The sequence below is a fragment of the Rhagoletis zephyria genome, unplaced genomic scaffold (genome assembly GCF_001687245.7).
Source record: "Rhagoletis zephyria isolate East Lansing unplaced genomic scaffold, Rhagoletis_zephyria_1.1 Rzeph_scaffold_00054, whole genome shotgun sequence".
NCBI classification, from domain to species: Eukaryota; Metazoa; Arthropoda; class Insecta; order Diptera; family Tephritidae; genus Rhagoletis; species Rhagoletis zephyria.
In genome coordinates, this window is record NW_016157138.1 from 598,926 (window position 1) to 620,485 (window position 21,560).

Genomic DNA, 21,560 nt, shown 5'->3' on the forward strand with positions numbered 1-21,560 from the left:
GAAAAAATTAAAAAAAAAAAATTAAGGTCCACTTCCGTCAGTTTTAGTATAAAATTAAACTATATGCAAAATTTAAGACAAATCGAAGCCCATCGAGCAGAAAATCAAAACTTTTTGTCACGTTTAATATGGAATGGCTGTATTGATATCTTATACATTCTTTACTTAGGCGATTAATTAATAATTTAATTCTTTTTACCGCTGAAACACAATGCCGACGAACGGCGAATTTTTCGTTGCGAATGTTTGCTGTAAAAATTTAAACACACTGTTGTATATGAGAACGTACACAACCAAAGCAAACGACGATGTTCGTCCGACGACTGTTCGCAACGATAGACTTATTTCTATCGTCGTCGCTGACGGCAGCGGCAAAAGTTTTTAAATCGAAATTGAAAAATACTGTATGAGTTTTTGTTAAAAATTAATAATCTTATGGTTTGTAAAAATTTTAATTGTACCTTGTCATAAGCAGCTGAATTCGTTGTCGCCGTAGTTGTGTTATACTGAGCGAAATTTTTGGGCGAAAGCTGCCGCCGCCGTCGCACTACTATGCGAAAACTCGCCGTTCGTTGGTATTGTGTTTCAACGGTTACATTTAAATTAAATTATAAACATTTCTACGCACATAATCAAATACATTTTTTAGCAACCCTGCGTTGACGTATTCGTTTATTGCTGGCTTATGCTCCCAACCACCCAGTTCTCTCTTAATATCACAAGCACAAGCACATATACCCATCAACACCACACAGCAACATTTCCATTTCAACTATTCATGGAATGGATAAGAACGTTTTCCCGCGCATTTTGGATACATACATACATACATACATACTTATTTATTTCGAAAAAATCCTTCATTTACCTCTATTTAATATTCTATAGAACCAAAAAAAACTACGGATGACCTCTGCATCCACGAAGTGATTTCTTTGGGTTTGGAAACAAGAAATAGACAGACTCACTTAAACCTTTTTTGGTTCACTTCTTGCTTATTTCTTGGTCTTTGGTGTATTGTGGTGGATCTATGTTTCGTCAGCAGTTACAAAACAGAGAAAAAACTCTTTCGGCTTGAGCCGGAATATCGCGAAACACAACGCGGCACCTTCACGCGCATACCTTTTTTCATATCCAAATATTTATGTAAAATGTGATGTACCCACTCAGTGTGTTGCCTTATCCGCCTCCCACAATTTCTCCGATCGTCTGTATCATTCCATGGATTTTATCGACGATTTTTGGCGTAGCTATCTCTTTGGGGCGACCTGGGTGTTCGGAGTCACTTGTGCTGGTATGACCGCAACGGAACTCAGTAAACTACTTTTAAGCGTTAAAATTGCAGAATCCCCTTGGTGGCATCACTGAATTTTTTACGCAAGTAATAATGCTTTCTCAGCACACAAAATTCACTTATTTCCATTTTCGTTAAAATTTTAAAGGGTTAAGATTTTCAGAAAAAAAAATGATCTCCCAACTTTTCTGAATAAGTTTAAGGTCTGAAATAAAAATTTAATAAATCTAATTAATGTATTGAATTAACCAAAATAAGCCCGCTCTCAAGTTTAAATAAAAGCGAATCAGCTGTCCTTGATAGTATTAGGTTGAATTAGCAACAAGAGTTTACGGGATATGCATAGCTCAGTGGTTAGCGTTTCTGACTTTGCACATCGATGATGCGGGTTCGATGCCTGCTGAAGTCTAGAAAAAAGAAGTCTGATGAGGATCTCCGAAATAGCAGCTATAACTTCTACCGCTTATACTCTGTCGGTTTTTCCATTTTTCCTAAAACACAAAATCGTGGTACAAATATCAATAACACTATTGAAAGAATGTCAAAATTTTAACCCTCCGTAAAACAAAAACTCAGACCTTCTGGACTAGTACTGTCGTTGGCAAAGTTGATCAGGCAGACATCCTCTTTCATAATATATAGCATTTGTTAGTGTTTAGTAACATTTTGTAAATTTGTTGGGCTGAGTTATTCGCTGTTTAAGGCTATATATTAATGCAAGAAGAACAAAGTCAAAGAAAATATTTATTTACAATACTTATTCCTATTCAGCCGTTCTATATTAAACGTGGCAGGCTTCTACTTAGTTTAATTTCATACTAAAACTGACTGAAGTGGATCTAAATTTTTTTTTTGTTGAACCATGTTGATGAATTTTTCACTTTTTGACACGCCCATAATTTCTAGGAAAAATTAAAAAAAAATGTTGGTCCATTTCCGCCAATTATGGGATAAAATTCAACTATATGCAAAATTTAAGCCAAATCGAAGTCCATAGCGCAGAAAATCAAACCTTTTTGTCACGTTTACTATGGAATGTCTGTATTGATATTTTCTACTTTCTTTACTTAGACGATTAATTACTATTTAATTCTCTTTACATTCAAATTTAGTTTTAAACATATCTCCGCACATAATCAAATACATTTTTTAGCAACCCTGCGTTGACATATTCGTTTATTGCTTGCTTATGCTCCCAACCACCCATTTCTCTCTTAATATCACAAGCACAAGCTTACATACGCATCAACACCACACAGCAACATTTCCATTTCACCTATTCATGGAATGGATAAGAACATTTTCCCGCGCATTTTGGATACCATGAAAACAGCAGCATTTTAAAGCAGCTCTCTTAAAAACATAATTCTCGCAATGAATTTTCAAAATACGAGTAAGTATGTAGTGTGTTTCTCTCAACTCTCTGGTTAATTTGTTAAGAAACTTTTTAATTTACCAACGCGCCATTAAAGTAGTTTTCTCCGGTATGCTCGCTGGCGCGCACGAACACACACACACACACATGCGCGTCGTTTACATTCCCATTTGAAATTTGCTCCAATCATTTCGAATATATGAGTACGTACGCATCCCCGCACTGCACCGCTAACTTAAATTTTTTGCCGCTTCCACAAACAAACATTCGCCGGCGACATTGGTGTTGAGCTGTGCTAGCTGTTTGCCTGGTGTAAATGTGGTATTGAAATCGATTTAAAATCGCAAAACGAAATCGATTCGATTTCGCGACAACTTACTTGCTTGCCCAACCAACTTGCCAACTTGCTTGCACCTACCGGGGAAGTTGATTTTGTTACTAAATTCGAATGCGAATTACGAGAGTAAATTGGATTTATCGATGATTATGTTTTATTAGTAAGTAAGTGATTATCTTTTATAAGTCATTCTTAATCGGCATTCTGCTTCCACTTCTCGATGACAGCCTCAGCAAATTGATTGCCGAGTCAATTTCTCAAGGGGTTTTCGTGCTTTTTGGTGCTGATTCCTACGGACGAGGTTTTAAATAATTTTAAATGCAATTTTTTTAAATGCGATTTTGTATTTAAACTTCATTTACCACTCGTTCATCGCCAAATAAATTAACAACATTTGGTAGTAGATTATCTTCGAAATAGCAGGCGCCCAGCTTTATTAGTTGGCAACTTGTCACAAGTTGTTAGTTAGCGTTTATTTTTTGTATTTGCTAATTAGGCGCTCAGAATTTCGCTGCTGCTTTTTCGCAATTCGATATTTATGCCCAACCGCTGGCTGATTCATTGTTAGTTTATAAATTTGCAAATGTATAGAAATAGTACATGCCCACACACACACACACACACACACACACGCTTGCAGTATGCTGACAGCGGTGAATTTGTTCGCTCTTTGTCATAATAGGTAAGCATTTGTGTTCGTGCGTTTGTTTCTTGTACTTTATAAGCTTTTAATATCTACATAGTGTTTATCTGTGATGTGCTACTAAATAATTCAGTAACCCTTACGCAGGCTTAACTACAGTAATTTTAAACTGTGTATGTACATATGTATGTTCCGAGAAAATTTTAATACGCACCTCATCATTTTTGCTGGAAGAGGAACGCTTTTAAATAATCTGTACGACTTCAAACAGACCTTACTAAAGTCATAGTTCCGCCCATTTACCAAGCAATAAAAAGTGTCTAATACTAAACTTTTCTTAAAGATGGTACTCCACCTTTGCTCCCCGACAGGGTCAGCGTACTAGAACACGATCATGGGAAGAACCCATTCCTGTAGACGAAATAAGGCATCCGTTTGCTGGGCAGTTCCTATTCAGGAAACGTCGTTGGCAAGAGATGAGGACTTTCCCTTAAAGTAGCCTACTACTTAGCTTTCTGATATCATAACTAAGCCAATGCTATTGAGTGTTATTTTTGAATGTGGAACTCGCTAAGGAAGCCTACAACAGTTAAGTAACTAGAGACCGCAGAAAGGATTACGCTTACTGGAAAAGGTGGGACATTTCGGAGCATCTTTTCTTCAACTGTGCTGAATCTCGTAACCAAGGTTAACTGCAATTTCTTTCCTGCAGAATGAATCATTGTATTGCAAAGCCTGTTGAAAGTAACTCCTTCCCCAAGGGCAATGTCGCTTGCAGTGCACATCGTCTATAAATACTGTCTAAATCTAGCTCCTTCACCAACCACATTCCCCAAAAAATAAGCGGCAGCTGGGAATGGAACATCCAATATTGTGGTAGTCTACTGAAATAGCAAGGCTGCGTAACCGCTAGTTCGGATATTGTAAGTGTAAGCGCTCCTTTAACTCCCTGCGAACTGCTTAGGAACATATGGGCCTAAAGTCCACACAACCCACGTGGGCGACAATCTGACCATAAGTATAAAGTAGGGCGCTACTTGGTGGGAACTCCTTAAGGAAGACTCAAATTTTCGCCGTTTGTTGAAGAGTCAGTTGACTGAGCTTTCAAATTGCTGTAGCTATATGAAAGTGTTCATACAGCAAGCTATTTCCGAAGCGTCATTTAGCTGAAAGCAGGGACCGAAAACGCGTTCTAGTTTTGGTTTGTTGTGCACGAGAACAAAATGTAAATGTCAAGAACGTTCCCACAAAAACTCCAAATTGGAACAAAAATACTGAGAGCAGTTTGAAAGGGAACAAAATGAGGACAAAAGCTTCGGGAACGTTTCCGTAAAGCAGTGGTCGGCAGACCATAGCTCAGTGAGCGCTCTCTGAGACATGTGTGTTTCACACGTATACGAAGAGCGGCAGCTGAGCAGTGCATTTAACGTACACAGTCTCACTTATTGAATCGTTTGAATGTGTTAGTATGCCGACCACTGCAGTAAAAAAATAAAATGCGAACAAAACTCTCCGGAATGTTCTCAAGAAGAACAGAATGAGAACGAAACTTTCACGAACGGTTCCAATGAGAAAAAATTAAGAACAAAAGTATCCAGAACGAGTCTGGGGAACGTTCTGCTAGAGAACAAAACGAGAACAAACGTTTTGAGAACTTAACGTTAAGAATGATAGGGGCGTCTGCGTGGTTGGGTTGAAAAATCGTCTCAGTGAAAACCACGATTATTAATTCTAAGCCAGAGGAAAGCTGGATCATTCCAACCTCCCGATCGCTTATCATTAGGTTGAACTTTCCATTTATGGAACAAAGTTTTCATTTTCCGTGCAATAAAAGTTCGTGTCTTAAGTCTTTCGTTGACTTTATTTGCAAAATTATCTTTCAGTTCTTTTTTGATTAATTTTAATACTCAAACATTTCAAACTAATGCAACGCTATGAGAAAAATCTATTATTTGCGAATAGTTAAAGGAAGATTTTTTCCCGGTTCGTTTTTTGTCAGAAAGTTTTTTGAAACCTCAGTTCCCAAATTGTTCCTCGAGAAAAAGTTCCTTAGACTTTTGTTCCTGTTTTGTTCTTTGCCAAACGTTCCGGAGACTTTTGTCCCCGTTTTGTTCTCATAGAAATGTTCTCGAAAGGCCTGTTCGCATCTTGTTCTCTTTGGGAATGTTCCATAGGGTTTTTTCCGAAATGAAGGTCGTGAAGAAGATGAACCCACCGTCTGACTATGATGAGTTACGAATTGAAATTACGCGGCTGAAAAACAACAAAGCTGCTGGAGCTGATGACCTGCCAGCCGAACTATGCAACTGCGGCGGCAAGGAGTTGATAAGGTGCATGCTGCATGCATCAACTCGTATGCAGAATATGGGCAGATGAACGCATGCCCGATGACTAGAAATCAAACGTGTTCTGTCAAATCCACAAGAAAGGCGACCCCGCTATTCGGGCCAAATGCCGTGGGATCAGCTTTTTAAGCAAAGGTTTCAAGGCCTTGTCGAGTGTGTTTTGTGAAAGACAGAAGCCCACCGCAAACGTACTGATTGTGCCTTATCCATATGTGGTTAGACTTAGTAAATCCACCATAGGTCAGGCGAGAATAGGAGCGACACACAACATCCACTTGTCGACTTTAAAACTGCTTTTGACAGTAGGAAGAGAAGTTGTCTCTATGCCGCGATATCTGAATTTTATATCCCCGCGAAAATAATACGGATGTATAAACTGACGATAAGCAATACCGCTAGCTCCGTCAGCTTTAAGAAGGACATCTCCGTGCCTTTTAATACCAAACGAGATTTCAGACAAGTTGACTCCCTTTCATGTGATTTCTTTCATCTGATATTGGAGAAGATAATTCCCTACAAACGCACCAACCAGTTGGCGGATTTCATTTGAGTGAGAGTTTTTGAACTGTGAATAACACAACAGCACCGATAAACTTTTAAACTATGCTAGGAATGCTTCTCATTTCTATGTATTTGTTATTGCTCACGCCGCCGTTTTCACAAATTAAACACATTTTCACTAGGGAAACGAACCGAAAAAACACATGTCACCGTTAATGCGCTCGCATTTTAGGTTGCCAACTTGTCTACAAACAGAGCAACAAGTTGACCGATCTGCCTCAAAAATAAAAAAATTTTGATTTTTCTCCAACCTGACGAACCACTTGACGAAGGTTTGCCAACTTGCCTACACACGGCTTATTTACCACCATATAGAGCATGCCTTAAGCTATCTTTCGAAGACCTAAAAATGTTTCTGCAACCTTTATATACATTTTTTGGGCTCAAAAATCTAAAAAATTTGATTTTTCTCCAACTTGACGAACCACTTGACGATCTTTATATAATTTTTTGGGCTGAGAGAAATTCTTGAGGCTCGATTTTTCACATTTTTTTCTACAAAATCTGTATTAGATATTTTTTACAAAACGTGTCCGAAAATTGTTGATCTGGTGAAAATTCTGACTGTAGTAAGTCCAACCGATGGTGGAAAGTTGCGCACAAAAATTCAGAAAATGCGAAAATTGAGTCCTGGCTGCTGGCAGATGGGCGATACTTCGATTGCCAAAAGGTCGTACGACCGATGTATTCTTGTCTTAAAAGCTTCAAGCGTGAATTTCTCATAAAGTTTTTGCAAAATTTTTATAAAAAATTGTGGGTGTAAAGGACTGCCTGAAGCTATCTTTTGAAGACCTAAAAATGTTTCTACAGAAAATTTGTATATACATCTTTGGGCTGAAAGTAATATTTGAGGCCCGATTTTTCACATTTTTTTCTACAAAATCTGTATTAAATATGTTTTACAAAATGAGCCCGAAAATTGTTGATCTGCAAGAAATTTCTGACTGTAGTAAATCCAACCGATAGTTGAAAGTTCCGCAGAAAAATTCAGAAAAACTCAAAGATTTAGTCCTGGCTGCTGGCAGTTGGACGATACTTCGATTGCAAAAAGGTCGTACAACCTTAGCCAAAATTTGCCATCTTACAGCCAATTCAGGCGGGGGAAAAAAGCTCCTTCGATATGAAAATTTCGTCAAGAAACCTACGGGTAACATAGCATTCAAATGAATTAACCATCTGATGCTGTGGCACCAACTGATTATCGGCGGCAATGTTTCGCTGGTGGAGTCAGTCCTTATTTTAAACACTTGAAGTAATTATTTTGACTAATCTAGCCACTGTTAAGGCAGCTTTTAGTTTAAGAAAATTATGAAACTTATGGTTCGATTTGCAGAAACAGGTGATATATGTATACATTTTCTCTATCAAATTTGCCCCGGCAACCACAAAAATGTAGTTGCCAATAAAGCAAATCAGTTGCTAGTTGCCATCCGTAAAACCATTTCAGCTACTGGCAACGCAACCGAAGTTCATTTACAAAGCCGTAATCGACCCATTCATTATTAAGCACCGGAATAGTTGTCATAACTGTAGTTCATCATCGCCAAGGCCTGTTTTGCTACTACCAAAAAAAATCTTAGTTGAAGAAATTTAGCCAGGCGCTGGACAAAATAAGGATTTTGCATAGAGAATTTCCAGTCTGGTAGTTTTGAAAATTCGTTGTCTTTTTATCGTTTAAAAAGTCAGGTGTATGTTTTTGAAAAGTTGTGCAATTATGTTTGTTTCTCAATGAAAGCACAAGAACAGAATAAAATTTCGTTTGGTTTCCAACGACTAAAAGTATGCAATAATTAGGTACTAGAAGAGTGCCATCAAATTTCGGCAGCCATCAAATCTCATGTTCACCCATCTCAGATTTTACTAGGCGCACATAAAGTTCTGAACACATTGAAAACAACGAGCTACAGACCACAGCTTCCAATTTGTCATCTTCATTATCTAAACGCTTTGTCGTTGGCGACATGATTTCTTTGAACGCGGCAGCGACATCATGAATTTGTATGAGTTTGACATAAAAGAAGAGGAAGAACCTTATCTGTCGCCAGAAAAATAGAAATAGATCTAATCTGGCCACAACCACAGCCGTCGCGTAGCTCGATCGTCGCCAAAATAATTATCTACATAAGAGCACGTGTTAAAATAATTTGACAGCTGTGGTTTGTAGCTCGTCGTTTTCATTGTGTTCGCAAAGCAAAGGTGAGATGAAAGCATCTGCAACAATGTGGCGAGTAATAATGTGGCTAACGCACATGTTGCTCTACTTTGTGGATAGACCTCCTAGTGTTTGGGTACAAAGTTCTGCTAACATGCTGCTAATGTTGCTTGCAACATACGTATGTATATGAAACCAAATTGTTGCTAAAGGCTAGTAAAGTACACTTCTGTGCACCCACTAACTTGAGGGAAGCTGATTTGAATTTTTTGCGGTGTTTTTTGTTGTGTTAAAGATGGATTTGATTGAAGCTGCATTGAGTAGCCCAATTGCAAAGTGCGCTATGTAAACTTTTTTCGATTTTTATTTTTTGGTGGGTAACCTACTAGTATTTAAAGTAGTTTCATGTGTACTAACAACACAGTGGAAAATCTTTCTATATTCTGAAAAGAATAGCATCAAATGTTAACTCTTCTTGAAAAAGTCGCTATCATACATATTTATAAACTTTCTAAAGTTTCCATCTTCAGATGAACTTAGAAAACTGCTTTAGGGCTGTTAATGTTATGTTATGTCATGTTATGTATTTATCCAAATTTTCAGGTAATCAAAAAAAGATATTCAATTTAGATGTAACTTGTTGTCGTAGTCGTTGTTTTTTTTTAATTCATGGCTTACTATTATAAAATCACATAACGCTTTTTTCAAGTGGACAACTTAATTACTAAACAGCATTTTTTAAGTAAATTTTATAGAAATATTTTAGCGGATATTTGAGGGAAAAAACTTAAATTGTTCAATAAAAAAATTCTAAAGCAAAGACAAGGGATGTTAAGAAAAATATTACCCAAAGCCTCTGTATTTAGTTTAGAAAAACAAATACAATTTCAAATATTTTGGTCGTGACACACACAAGTACATGTGTATACGTATAGGAGTTACAGTGACTAGAGCCCGCTGCAGCCCGCCGACCAAAGCGTAACTTTTTTTTTGGGCTTTCACGCTTCGGCTGATGAACTTTGTGTGAAAGCTTGAAAGAGAGTGTAAAAAAGAAACAGAAGAGGTGAAGTAAATGCAAAAATAAGCTTTCATGCTTTGCCTTAAATTATAAATATGTACACAAATATTGTTCTAATTTTTTATCGATATTATTTTTATTTCATTTTATTCAATTTTTGATTTCAAAAATTTCATTAAAATATGAATACTTAAATATTTGCGCTTAAAAGCTAATAGATTAAATAAATGTAAACGCTTAGTATTTAAAAGAGTAAAATTAAAAAGAGTTTGTGTATTTTTGGATTATACAAATTTTCAATTCATATTTTTTTTTAAATACAAACAAAGGTATTAATATTAGGAAAAAATGCAGAGAGGTCGTAGAGAGCACAGCAAAAATAAAAACTGCGTAAAGAACAAATTTCTTTTTTTTTTGTAAAATTGGAATTTTTTTAAAAGCTTAACAACTGATAAAAAAATGAAAATGAAAACATCGAATTTTCATTGAAAATAAACTTTAAAACCAAATCGGCAATACCAACTGGCAGTTCTTCTGAATATTTTATTTAACAATTTAATTTTGGAAAAAAAAATAAAATGAAAAATTTTTTTATTTAAAAAAAGTAAAAAATTTTGCAACAAAATATAATATGATAAGCAACCAACGCATGAAAAAACAATTTTTAAGCTTTTAATGTTTTCTTCAAACCTAGCGCGCGATTTGAAAGCTTAATGCCTTTTTTTTATAAATACAATATTTTGTTTTTAATCTACACTACTTTAATCTTTGTGTCATGTTGCCGCGTATACACTGCGGCGTCAACTACGTACATACATATGCATTAATAATTTAATGTATTCAATTAAAAATTATATATATATATCCTTTTCCTGCTACCACTAAAACGACTTCTTTACGCGCTATCCGCCTTCAAATATTTACTGCGCTTGTTGTTGCTGCTGTGCGCCTCCGCTGCTTGCCAAATTCGCTTGCTGCTGCGCCTGCTGCTGCGTTTCATAGCGTTGCCGCAGCGCTGTGAGTGCGCTCAGCAGCCGACTGTTAGCCGCATCTAGCGCGGCAATTTGCTGACCCTGCTCCTCGATGACGCGCTGCTTGTGCGACAAGGCGAGCGACATCTTCAACTGTTCGCGTCGCAGTTCCTCCTCCATGGTGATGAGCCTGTAACATAACAAAAAAAAATTAGTATTTTCAAGTGACCGCCCGACTCAAGCGCATGCACTCACCTATCGATAATACTGCGCATTGTCGACTCCGATTGCATGCTCAAGTTGCTCACTCCACTGCCGCCGCTGCCACCATTGGCGCTGTTGTGTCGATTGAGCCCGAATAACTCATCGCTAGAGTCGCGCAGCTCTGCCTCGTCGCGATCGAGCGTGTGGCGCAGCGTGTCTAAAGTTTCCTGTAGCAGCTGTATTTCACCATTCTGATCAAAGCTGCCGCTATTTGCGCTGCCAGCACTGCCACCTGTACTACTATTGCCAGCGGCCGCGATGTGCTGCTGATGACTGCTAGAGGTGGTATGGGCGCGTGGCTGACGACGGCGCTTGCCCTCATGTGGCGCGCAGTGACCTGTTAGAGTTAAAGAGATCAAACAAAATTTAAGTACTTGCATTTTATTGCCTATGTGCTTTCCTACTCACCCTCTGTGTCCGTAGAGCTATCGGACAGTGTGCGTGCCGAGTCCAAACTCAAGCGCCGCTGAAAGCGTCCACCCAAATTCGCGCCACTGTGCACCAAACCGCCGCCGCCACCTGACTTACCGAAGCCATTGTTGCTGAAGAGTCCGCTCGCTGCGGTGGAAGCTGCTACTGCTGCTGGCATGTAACTGCCGCTACTTCCATTCAGCGGAGCGTAAATATCCTCGCGCTTGAATTGCGGATTGGTGCGCGGCACGCGACCGCCACCACTTGCCGACGACTGTATTGAAATCGGTCCCATGCCCCCATTGGCTCCCGAGGACGATGAGCTACTACCGCCGCTGAGTGAGCGCTGCGCTTCCAAGTGGCCATGTGAAGGCGATTTCATTACTTTGGTATTCCCGCCATAGCCATGAAAATTGTCTGTGGAGAGACGCTCTTCAGAGGAAGACGGCGTCAACGTGCCGCCGTTATTCAAAAGCGCGGCACGCGCAGCTACTAAACCCTTGGGACGCTGCGCGGCATTTGAGCCGAAGAGCTGTTGGTGCGCGGATTGCTGTTGGCCGTTGCTGCCACCACCACCACCGGCATGGAATCCACTGCTGTAGTTGACACGCTGATGATGGTGATGGTGGTGGTGATGATGTGCGGGCGTTGCGCTCCCAGCAGACTGCTGCTGCTGCAGCTGGTAAGTGGGATTCTTGAATGCCAACGGCGCATTGGCACCATTTTTTTGCTGCTGCAGCTGTTGCTGCTGCTGCACCTCAGTGGGGCTCGACGACTGTGACGGCGGATTGGTGGTGATGCTCTGATAGCCAGACGAGCAGTGGCTGCTCTTAGCCGATAGCTGTTCGCGTACGCTCTTCAGCTGGCCACCCGCTTGCTGCGGCACATGTGCGCCCGCGGATACAACTTCACCCACAACCGCATGCTCCTCAGCGTACTTGAAAAGGTCGTCCAGGTCCTCTAGATTCATTGGCATATTAGGGTGCGGATTAGAGTCGCGCGCGGCATGCACATGTGCGCCTGTTGCGGGTGGCGGTCTTTGGTATGCTGGCAGCTTGTGTGCATGCGGAGTCGAGGCGCCGCTATGATCAGGTATGCCCAAATTCAGTTTGCTTGGCGCGCGCTCGTTCAGCACTAGGCTAACATTCGAATTATGTAACTTTTGTCGCTGCTGCTGCGCGGCGGTTTGTTGTTGCTGCAACAGCGCTGCATTGCCCTTCAGCAGTGGCGTTGGTGACTTACGCACAAAGGCGCTGTTCGTATCCAAGCCGGAAATTTGTATGAACTCGCCATTGGCTAGCTCGTCGTAATTATTATTGTTGCCGCGTGGCAGCGTAGTGGCGCGCAGCATGCTGGCAGCATTTCCGTCGCTCTCATTGCCATTGTGGCTGCTCAAATTGCTGCTACTGGCCAGCGAGGAGGACATGTTGCCATTGCTGGAGCCCATGAGGCCGTAGTAGTGCGCGTTGCCGCTGCCACCGCCGCCACCGATGAGCAAGCGTTCAATGGTGTTGTTGGCGCTAGCGGCAGGTGCGGGCGGGCAATGATGCTGCACGTTGGCCGAGACGAGCAAATTGTGACTGCTGCCACCGCCACCACCATTCAACGATGAAGAGGCTAGCGAACTCTGCGATTGCGCGTGCTGCAACTGAGTGCTCATGTAGCCGCCCGCGATGGAGCTCTGCGAATTTGAGTGTCGTTTGTCGAGACCGCTATTGCTGCCCATGGAAATCTGTGACTGCAGCTGATGCGAGTGCGCATGCGCGTGGTGTTGCTGCTGATGCTGTTGTTGTTGTTGCTGCTGCTGCAGTAGCGCATTCACTGTGGGGTCGTTATAGCGGAAGATGTTCTTCTCAAGCGAGCTAGGCGTCAAGACGCCGCGCATGATGCCTCGTTCCGCTGGCATGGGTTTTGTGACGACTGCATGCTGGGGTTGCGCCAGCTGTGCTTGGTGTTGTATCGGTTGTTGATGTTGTTGCACCTGCATTGCCATATCCTCGGGATTGCGGTTCTCCTGATTCTCAGTGGGCGTGTGCGAGGTGGAACACATATGCGGCATGTGTTGCAAGAAGTTGTTGCTCTCTTTGGCTTTACTAATCTCATCTATGATGTGCTGTAGTGGGTCGAGCTCATGCTGCCGCGCCTCTGGTAGCTTGCTGATGCTCTCAGTGAGCAGTATGTGTAAAATGGAAAGTTGTTTGCCCTGATCGATGTAGCCCGCCCAGTCGAGTATGGACTCAGGCGGAGCGTGCTCAGGGCGCGTAGAGATCTGTTGGAGGAATTCCTTCATGCGTGGCGCCTCCTGCTCGAGAAAATCGTTGAGAAATTCCATGAAGCTTTCCTTGCCCTGGAAGCGTGTGAAGTTCGCCAGCGTTTGGAGTGTCTTAGCGACGAGCGTCAGATTGCGAGTAGCGCGCGCGGAAGGGAGTTCTGTGCGGGAGAGAGAGTGACAACTATTAATAAAGAACAAATACATATATACATTCACACTTACCATTGGTAATGTTGAACAAGCTGGGCGACAGTATCGCTGGGCACAAGAAGCGCAGAAATATGGATGCCGATATCAAATTATCTGCCATATCCAGCCGACCCAACTGTTGCAAGCGCTCGCGAAAGGTTGCAAAGCACGAGCGCAGCTGCTGAGGAAAATGTTTGTGTGACTCGTAGATGCATTGCCAGGCACTGCGTACTGCCGCGCGCAGTGAAGCCTGCTGTCGTTGCAGCGAACCGCTCGCCTTTGTCGGATCCACTTCGCAGTCGCGATCGGATTGTATGATCTCGTTGATTGGCGCCGATAGCGTGTCCTGCAAATACTGTTCGCCTGTGAGTTTGAGAAAAGCTTCCATGCTCTTGGTCGCCAACGAATTACCGCGGAATGTGAGCCGTTGATCGCCAACTCGCAGTAGATCCAACGCTACGACATCGGTTAGAAAGGCGCCTGCTAGTCCTTGCGCGTGCATTAGCAAGACGAGCGCCTGCCCGATATCCTCTTTGGCTTTAACGCCTATTACCGGCTCGAGCGTTTCGCAAACGCGCTTGTAATTATTCTTCAGATATTCCAAAAAGTCTGCATAAACATTGATCGGCAGTATGTCGGTGCTTTGGAAGCGACATTTAATGCGCAGCGTGGGTGTCACTTCCTTGCCATTGCGGTTCAAGCTGTCATTGGACTTCTCACTGAGTATGGGATACCAGTCCTCTGAAAATATGCGGGAGGTAACCTCATGTATGGGTATCTTTACTGAACCGACAAACATATGCTTATCGCGCTTCTTCTTCTTCTCCACCTCGCGGAAAACATTCACTGTGATCACATTGATGTCGGGCACATCGGGAAAATCGAAGTATTCGCCCCAGAAAAGCAAGTCCGTTTGTAGTTTTACGCTGGTGCGGCCGTACAAGGCCTTGTCGAGGTGTAGCTCGCAGAAATATTTCTTCTTTGGTGGCAAATTCTTCGCTTCGTAGATCCACATCTTTAGCGAATTGTCTGTGTGACGCGTGTGGTCGGCATTGGGCGAGATGGATTTACGCAATGAGTATATCCAGAGATCGCGTTCTTGCCGCGAGCCGCAGGCGTAGTAACGCTCACCACGCGGACCTCCGCGCACTTGGAAACAATGTCGACGGCCGAGTACTGACTGATGTACTGGCGCAACGCCAACGGCGCCGGTGCAGGAGAGATCTGTAAGAGAGAGAGAGAGAGAGTGGGATGTGAGATGAAGCGTTAAGACAGAGTCAGGCAGAGAAAATTAAAAGTTGCAGCATCACTTACCGATCGAAGACATGACTGCATGACTGGAGAGCAAACTCTCATGTGAACGCGAGCCGCGCAAGCCGCCCGAGCCTCTTTTGGTGCGTTCCAATTTGGTAACTGATTTTGTACGTTTAAGGGGATTTGATCTGAAAGAGAGCGATGAGAAGAGTGAGAAAAGTAAGTACTATAACGTGATGTAAATTTTAAAATTACGTTAAGGAAATTAAAGGTTTAGAAAAGTTGTATTGCGTAAAGATTTACCGACATCCCTTGTCAGTTTTGATTGAAGATGGCACAACGCCAAAACCAGTTTGTCGTCTCCAAGCCAAAATTTACAAGGGATGACGGAAAATCATTTCAAAATACATTTTAGTCCCATCCTGGCGAAAACACCAAAAACTCTAATCAGAATTTAGAAAGGGATATATATATTTTGTCATTTGATCTTTTAATAGACTGCCAAGCTTTGATAATAAAGGTGCCATCCAAGTCAGTGCCACCAATCCCAATAAAATGCAGCACAATCAACAAACATGGAATAACGTACAAGCAAAAGTTTGCGCAGACTTTTTTTATATGTATATTTGTATGGCTACTTTTTCTTGGCTAGTTCTTTTGTAAGAATAGATGAAATATATTTATTCACGGGAGTTTGTGCAAACTAATTTGTGCATTTTTGTTCTGAAGTTTGAAATTGTTTACTAGATATCTAAAATTATTTTCTTTTTTCAGGTTAGAAATTTCAAGTCACATCTGAAAAGTTTGCGCAAACTTGCAAATTTTATCTATTAAAAAATTATGCTAAAACTAATAACCATAACAGCTACAACTTTTGCACGGGATATGGCTGAAATTAATTGGTTCGCACAAACCTTTTTGTAGTTCGAGTTTTTACTCGAATATTTCTGATTTTATCAACTGTCAGCGGGTTCCAATAACCATTTTCGAAGATGCTCTGAGATATGGAAAACTCACATGAATGGAAGAAATGTTCATTAAATTTTATATATTTTGTTTTCGGTATTTTTTATGTTAAACATCGTTTGTCAAATTCCCAAGCTTTTCTGTATCTTAGAATTTTTTATTAAACTTAAGGCAAATTGAAATGACTTAAACTGCGTTCATGTTTCACAGCTGGCTAATATTTGATTGGCTAATCTTAGACTAAACCAGCCGGCTGGAGTGCTTAAACTAAATTTAAACCACAGCCAGATTTAACCGTGCACTGAAAAATACAAATTTTTCTACTCAAAATAATGATGTACTAAAAATAATTTGTACAGACTTGATTGCTCAAACTTAACTGCTCTTAAGTATGATGTTTTGTTAAAAAACATTTTTTAAGCAAAGAAGTTATGAGTATTACAGCTAAAGCTATGTAAAAGCAACGGTTTGTGCAAACCGGTTTGAGCAAACTTTTTTCTAATTGTAGTTCCTGAATAAAATATTATTGAAAGTATTAATAAAAATCACTGAAAGCTGCTTTTTTTTCGAGCTGCACAAACCGATTTGCGCAAACTTTCGGAACAATTTTGGTTTTCAAGCATTTGCAAGCAATTGTGTGCGCAAAAAAAAATCAGAAAATAGTGAGAAATCATAAACTTAAATTGTACTCGTGTATATTTAACCTTGAACTTTGCGCCTAAAAATGCTAGTCTCTTACTAGTAATTGATCTATGCATACATTAATTATAAATTTTCAGCATGTGTGAATATATTTTTGCTATTTACACCCTTCAAAGTTAACTTTACTTAACCACCATGCCAACAGTTTGACAGCTGATTCGATAAACTCAAAACTTTTTTCTCAACTCAAAAACAATTGCGAAATTGAATGCTCACATGCAACATCACAGCCACACCTGCCGCCACATGTCGAACGCCCCGTAAGGCAGATGGAGGATGCCCACGCGCCAATAATTTGCAAGCGGCCAGCAAATATGTATTTGTGTATGTATGCAAATGAGTCAGTGCCTATGTATTGGTAACGCTGGCGGACAATTGGCTGGCAACATTACCTTTTTGCACACGCTGCTGCACTCGCCCCCCTTGGGCTGACGCAACTACCAGCCAGGTGGGTGACGTGACAAGTGCTCGCAATATAGTTTCGGTTGCTCCCCAGCGATCAATTAAAATACTGACATACATAGGCATATAGTTTATATGTTAATGCATCGCATGCAAATGTGGTTTCTGCTGGCAGCTGCCAAAGTTATTGCCGGCAGTTTGCGCCAAGTTTGTCGAATAATTTAGACGTGCGCAACATTTGCAACTTTTATGTGCACCACTTATTTTATGGCCTCAGTGTAGCAATAAAGCGCAAAAGCAGACATCTACAAATATACATACATTCAAATGTATATGTGTTCGAATAAGTATTACAACTAGTGTGCTATAAAAATGTCAAAACAAACATTTGCCTAACAGCTAGATTGACAGCAATTTTAACGATGCTGTTGGCAACAATGCCCGAGCTTGCATACCCGTTTTTGCCTAGTCAACAAAGTACATGCATGCGGTTGTCATGACAATGGCCAGACATTGAATTTGCAATTTCGCATTGTAAAATTTATTACAGCATTGCCACTTTTCATGCCCCCACACACACAGACACATCGCCGGCAGGATCAATGAACCAAGTACACGGCCTAAAGCTAAGCTGGGCATTTGATATAGTTCGTCCTCCAAGGTGTCACCGTGTGAAATTCGCAGCAAACCGAGGCATTTCCTCTTCCAGCCAGCTCAATGCAGTGCGCTTTCCGTTGCACTTGCTTATGGTTTGCCAAGTTTTCTAATCAAACTTTTACCTACTTGCGCAATCTACGTTTTATCGCTTTTCCATTGCCTTTCTCCAATTTATTGTTACGTTTGCTGTTAGCCGCTGGCATACAATTGTCAGTTGTCATGTCAATAGTCATTTGGGTGTTGCTGACTTTGATTGACAGTTTGGTGATTGCTTTGCAACAATTTTGTTCCAATTGTTCGGTTGGTTGGCTTGCTGGCTGGGTGATTGGCTGCTGCGGCATTGCCGTAAGTTTGTTTAAGCACTCAATTTGCGTCGCTTGGAAGACTGCCAGTTAGTGGAAATAGAGTTTTTGAAGTTAATAAAGGAAATTTTTAATGTCTTAAAGGGAACTGCAAAGTTTGTTTCATTTAAGTGAAAATGTTTCTGTTAAATTTCTAATGAATAGGTTAGGTTAGGTTTGCTTGTCGGTTGCGTGAAATCACACTTGAGTGCTTTAATAAGCCTCGGCCTGGAGAATGCTGCAGTATTACGGAAGCTTATACGGTACCAAACTCCTGACAAGATATTGCAGCTCCCACTCATTCAGTCTTTTAAGATTCTTTCGTAAGGAAATGGTAGGTGCCAAAAATTAGATTGGTGTCCTTCTTCTACTCGTCTTGCTCTACTGTGGCTTATTTTCAAAACGGGATCGAGGAACGACATCGGCTGATTTACAGTATAATCCATTGGGCACCTTCATAATCTTCCTTCCGCATTGATAAATGGCTTAGTAGTTAGCGTACTCTATCTCAACAAAGGCAACCAAGGTGCCATCGCTGAATTTAATTTGAGACCTACCTATCGTGTTGTGCAATTAAAAATACCTTCAAATGTCGTCACGAGTATTTCACTTATCGAGTTTGGATATCGTCACTAGACACGAATAAAGGCGCGAACTCAAAAGTTGACGGCGAAACAAGACGCATAAAAAAACTTCAGCGTCAAAGACTCTTAGCATACTTCGCCGAAGTTTTTCATAAGCATCTTTTTTCGCAAAATTTTTTTACGCGACTTTTTTCGCCGTCAAAACACTAGCGCGCCTTTATTCGTGTCTAGTGACGATATATGCTAGAGATGCTAATATGTAGGCAGGTTACCAGCTCAGACTGTTAATATAGAAGCTCTACCTCCATCTAGAGTAAGATCTTGTTGATTAAAAATAGTTCATATCAACGGGAATAGAACACCTCCCTGAGAAGTGCCACGATGAAGACATTATTGAATGATCCGAATATATCCGTAAACACTCCACCGCATCAATATGTAGTTTAAGTAGGATTTAAATTCTTTCAGATCCGGATTTAAAACAGAAAATATTTCCGAATTGAATGATGGTATTCTTATGTGAAAAGTGCTGTTGGTGAAGCTCAGGCTTGATGCGACAAGGCAACATAACAAACCACTGGTTATTAGCCTATTGTCACCCATGGCAGACGGCTAGGTATCGACAACAACAAACTACTACTGTAGAAGTGAAACAATTTCTGTGCATATGACCAGCTTTCTAAACAAAGATCGACTGGTACGGGAGAGATTGAGTTCAATTTTCACAATAATCTTTATGAACAACAAAAAAACACAGCCTCAGCAAAAAATTCTAAAATGTATCAAACGTATAGGTTGGTATATGGTTTTAAAATATTTAAGCGTGTCCTGCGGTAGCAGATTAGAACTTAGCGGCTACTTGGACGTTGAGTTTATCATCATTACCATAACCTAACCTCACTCACGTTTCGAAGCGTAGTTCTTGGCTCAATGAAACAAATCGAAATTTTGTATGAAGTTTACGAATTCGTAAAGCAACTCATTTTCCTTTTAGATCTCGTAAGTAGATAACTATTTAAAATTCCCCATGACCAAATAATTCTTTAAACTATTCATTGCTCTCGATAACACGATCGAAGTAATGTGCTTTTAACGGATATAAAAGCCGAAAAAGTGATTGTCGATGGGAAAAGTTTTAGCCCCGGCTGCTAATAATTATATTTTTATATGGACTTTTATTTATTGCTAAAGTTGTTTGGAGCCAGCACACAAATATCTCTTGGCTTGAAATAAAAAATTCCGAGTAAAAACTTATGTAATAAAAAAAATTTTAATGGCCTTACTCATAAAAAATAAAATAGGTTTAAAGAGCTCTATAAGGTGACATTTTCATACAAATATTCGATTTACAAAGCAGTTAAAGTCCTCTTTATTTTTTATGAATTTGGTCGTAAGTCTTTACTATTTAAATAGTTAAAAAATCTGATCCTCAAATAAATTTTTTACTGAATTTATTTTACTTTAAGTTTATACTCGCTTTTTTCAACTTACCGTTTCGAAAAGAAATTCGTAAATCTTGATGTTGTATTATGTTCTTGTTGTTGTTGTTTTTGACCCAATATGGGTGTCGCTGGAGCTGAGCCACGCCTACAAGCCTTCTCGTATGAAGTATCTGCAAGGAAAAGAAGAAAATAAAAGCATTAGTATTGCCGCAAGACTTTTTGAATCTTATGTCTAAATATATGAATGTAAAAAATACCGTAAAAGAATTTCAAGGGTTAAATAAATAAACTTTGATGTGAAAGAATTTCAAAAGTTTATGTAGGATTTTGGTAAAAAAGACGACTTGGTTTGGCATCCGAGGTCGCTGGTTCATATAGCAGTGACGGCGGTTGAAGAAGTCTGATAAAGAGATGTGGTGATCTCTGAAAAAGAGGCAATAACTTCTACCTTTGTGTAAATTATTGTTGTTTTCTACACAATTTTTTCATGAGAAATGGGCTTTAGCTAAACAAAATTGTTGAATATCTTTCAGAAATGATTACAAAAAATCGATAAAACTGAATGAAAAGCATTTTAAAATCATTAAGAAGCAAAAGTACTAAAGAAGGGGATCTGAAACCGTTTTGAAACGAACCGGATTAACGGCTACTTTCTACTAATTAGCCGAACCGAAATTTTCCACAAACTTTCGATACGAATCGAAGTCGAACCACTTTTTTTTTAAAGGTTTAATGTTCGTTTCGAGCTATTTTTAATAGACACATTTTAGCCACTTGTTTCTATTGTTAAATATGGTTGATTTATTTACCAGAAGATATTCTTCTATAGCTCAAGTCTCTGTTAAAAACTTAAAAATAAAATCATATACGGCGCAGAAAATATTTAACTTGGCCTCGGACTTTTGGATAAAAAAATATACCAGACACACTCTCTCAACTGCTCTGTATTTCTCTGTGGATTTTTAATTCCAACAGAAAATCAACAGTTCACGTAATATAACAACTGGTTTCATCGGGTCTCTTAGCATCGAAAGCGTTTCGTTCTGTCTGGCAGATAGTAGATGTACAAAAGCTATGGCCGGAGTGGCCATAAAACATATTGAAAATTAGTATTTTCCTATCTTTAGTTTCTACAAATATGCTTGTAAATAGTTGATACAAGAATTTTGGCACGTAAAAGAAATAAAATAACAAAAACTTGCATGTGCAAGAAGAGGCACTTGAAGTATTTGAAATTTTATCAACCCATTATGGGGTGATTCACAACTTAATGAGTGATAAAGCGAATTCCTAGAACACAACTTAAGAAGTCTGCAAAATTCGCATGCGATTTTTCTCTGCATTACTGCTTTAAATTAGCAGTAAGTATGTACATTTGTA

General features: G+C 40.1%; 1 protein-coding gene across 1 annotated transcript; it reads right to left on the reverse strand.

Annotated features, from left to right (window-relative positions):
• Positions 1 to 10,000: 10,000 nt before the first annotated feature.
• Positions 10,001 to 20,369, reverse strand: LOC108368860 (Ras GTPase-activating protein raskol; the record flags this gene model as incomplete). The annotated part of the gene is made up of 6 exons (XM_017623805.1): positions 10,001 to 10,886; positions 10,952 to 11,297; positions 11,369 to 13,801; positions 13,866 to 15,056; positions 15,147 to 15,274; positions 20,230 to 20,369. Coding segments are annotated over 6 exons (4,479 nt in total), but the record flags the coding sequence as incomplete, so codon positions are not given.
• Between the last annotated feature and the right edge of the window lie 1,191 nt (positions 20,370 to 21,560).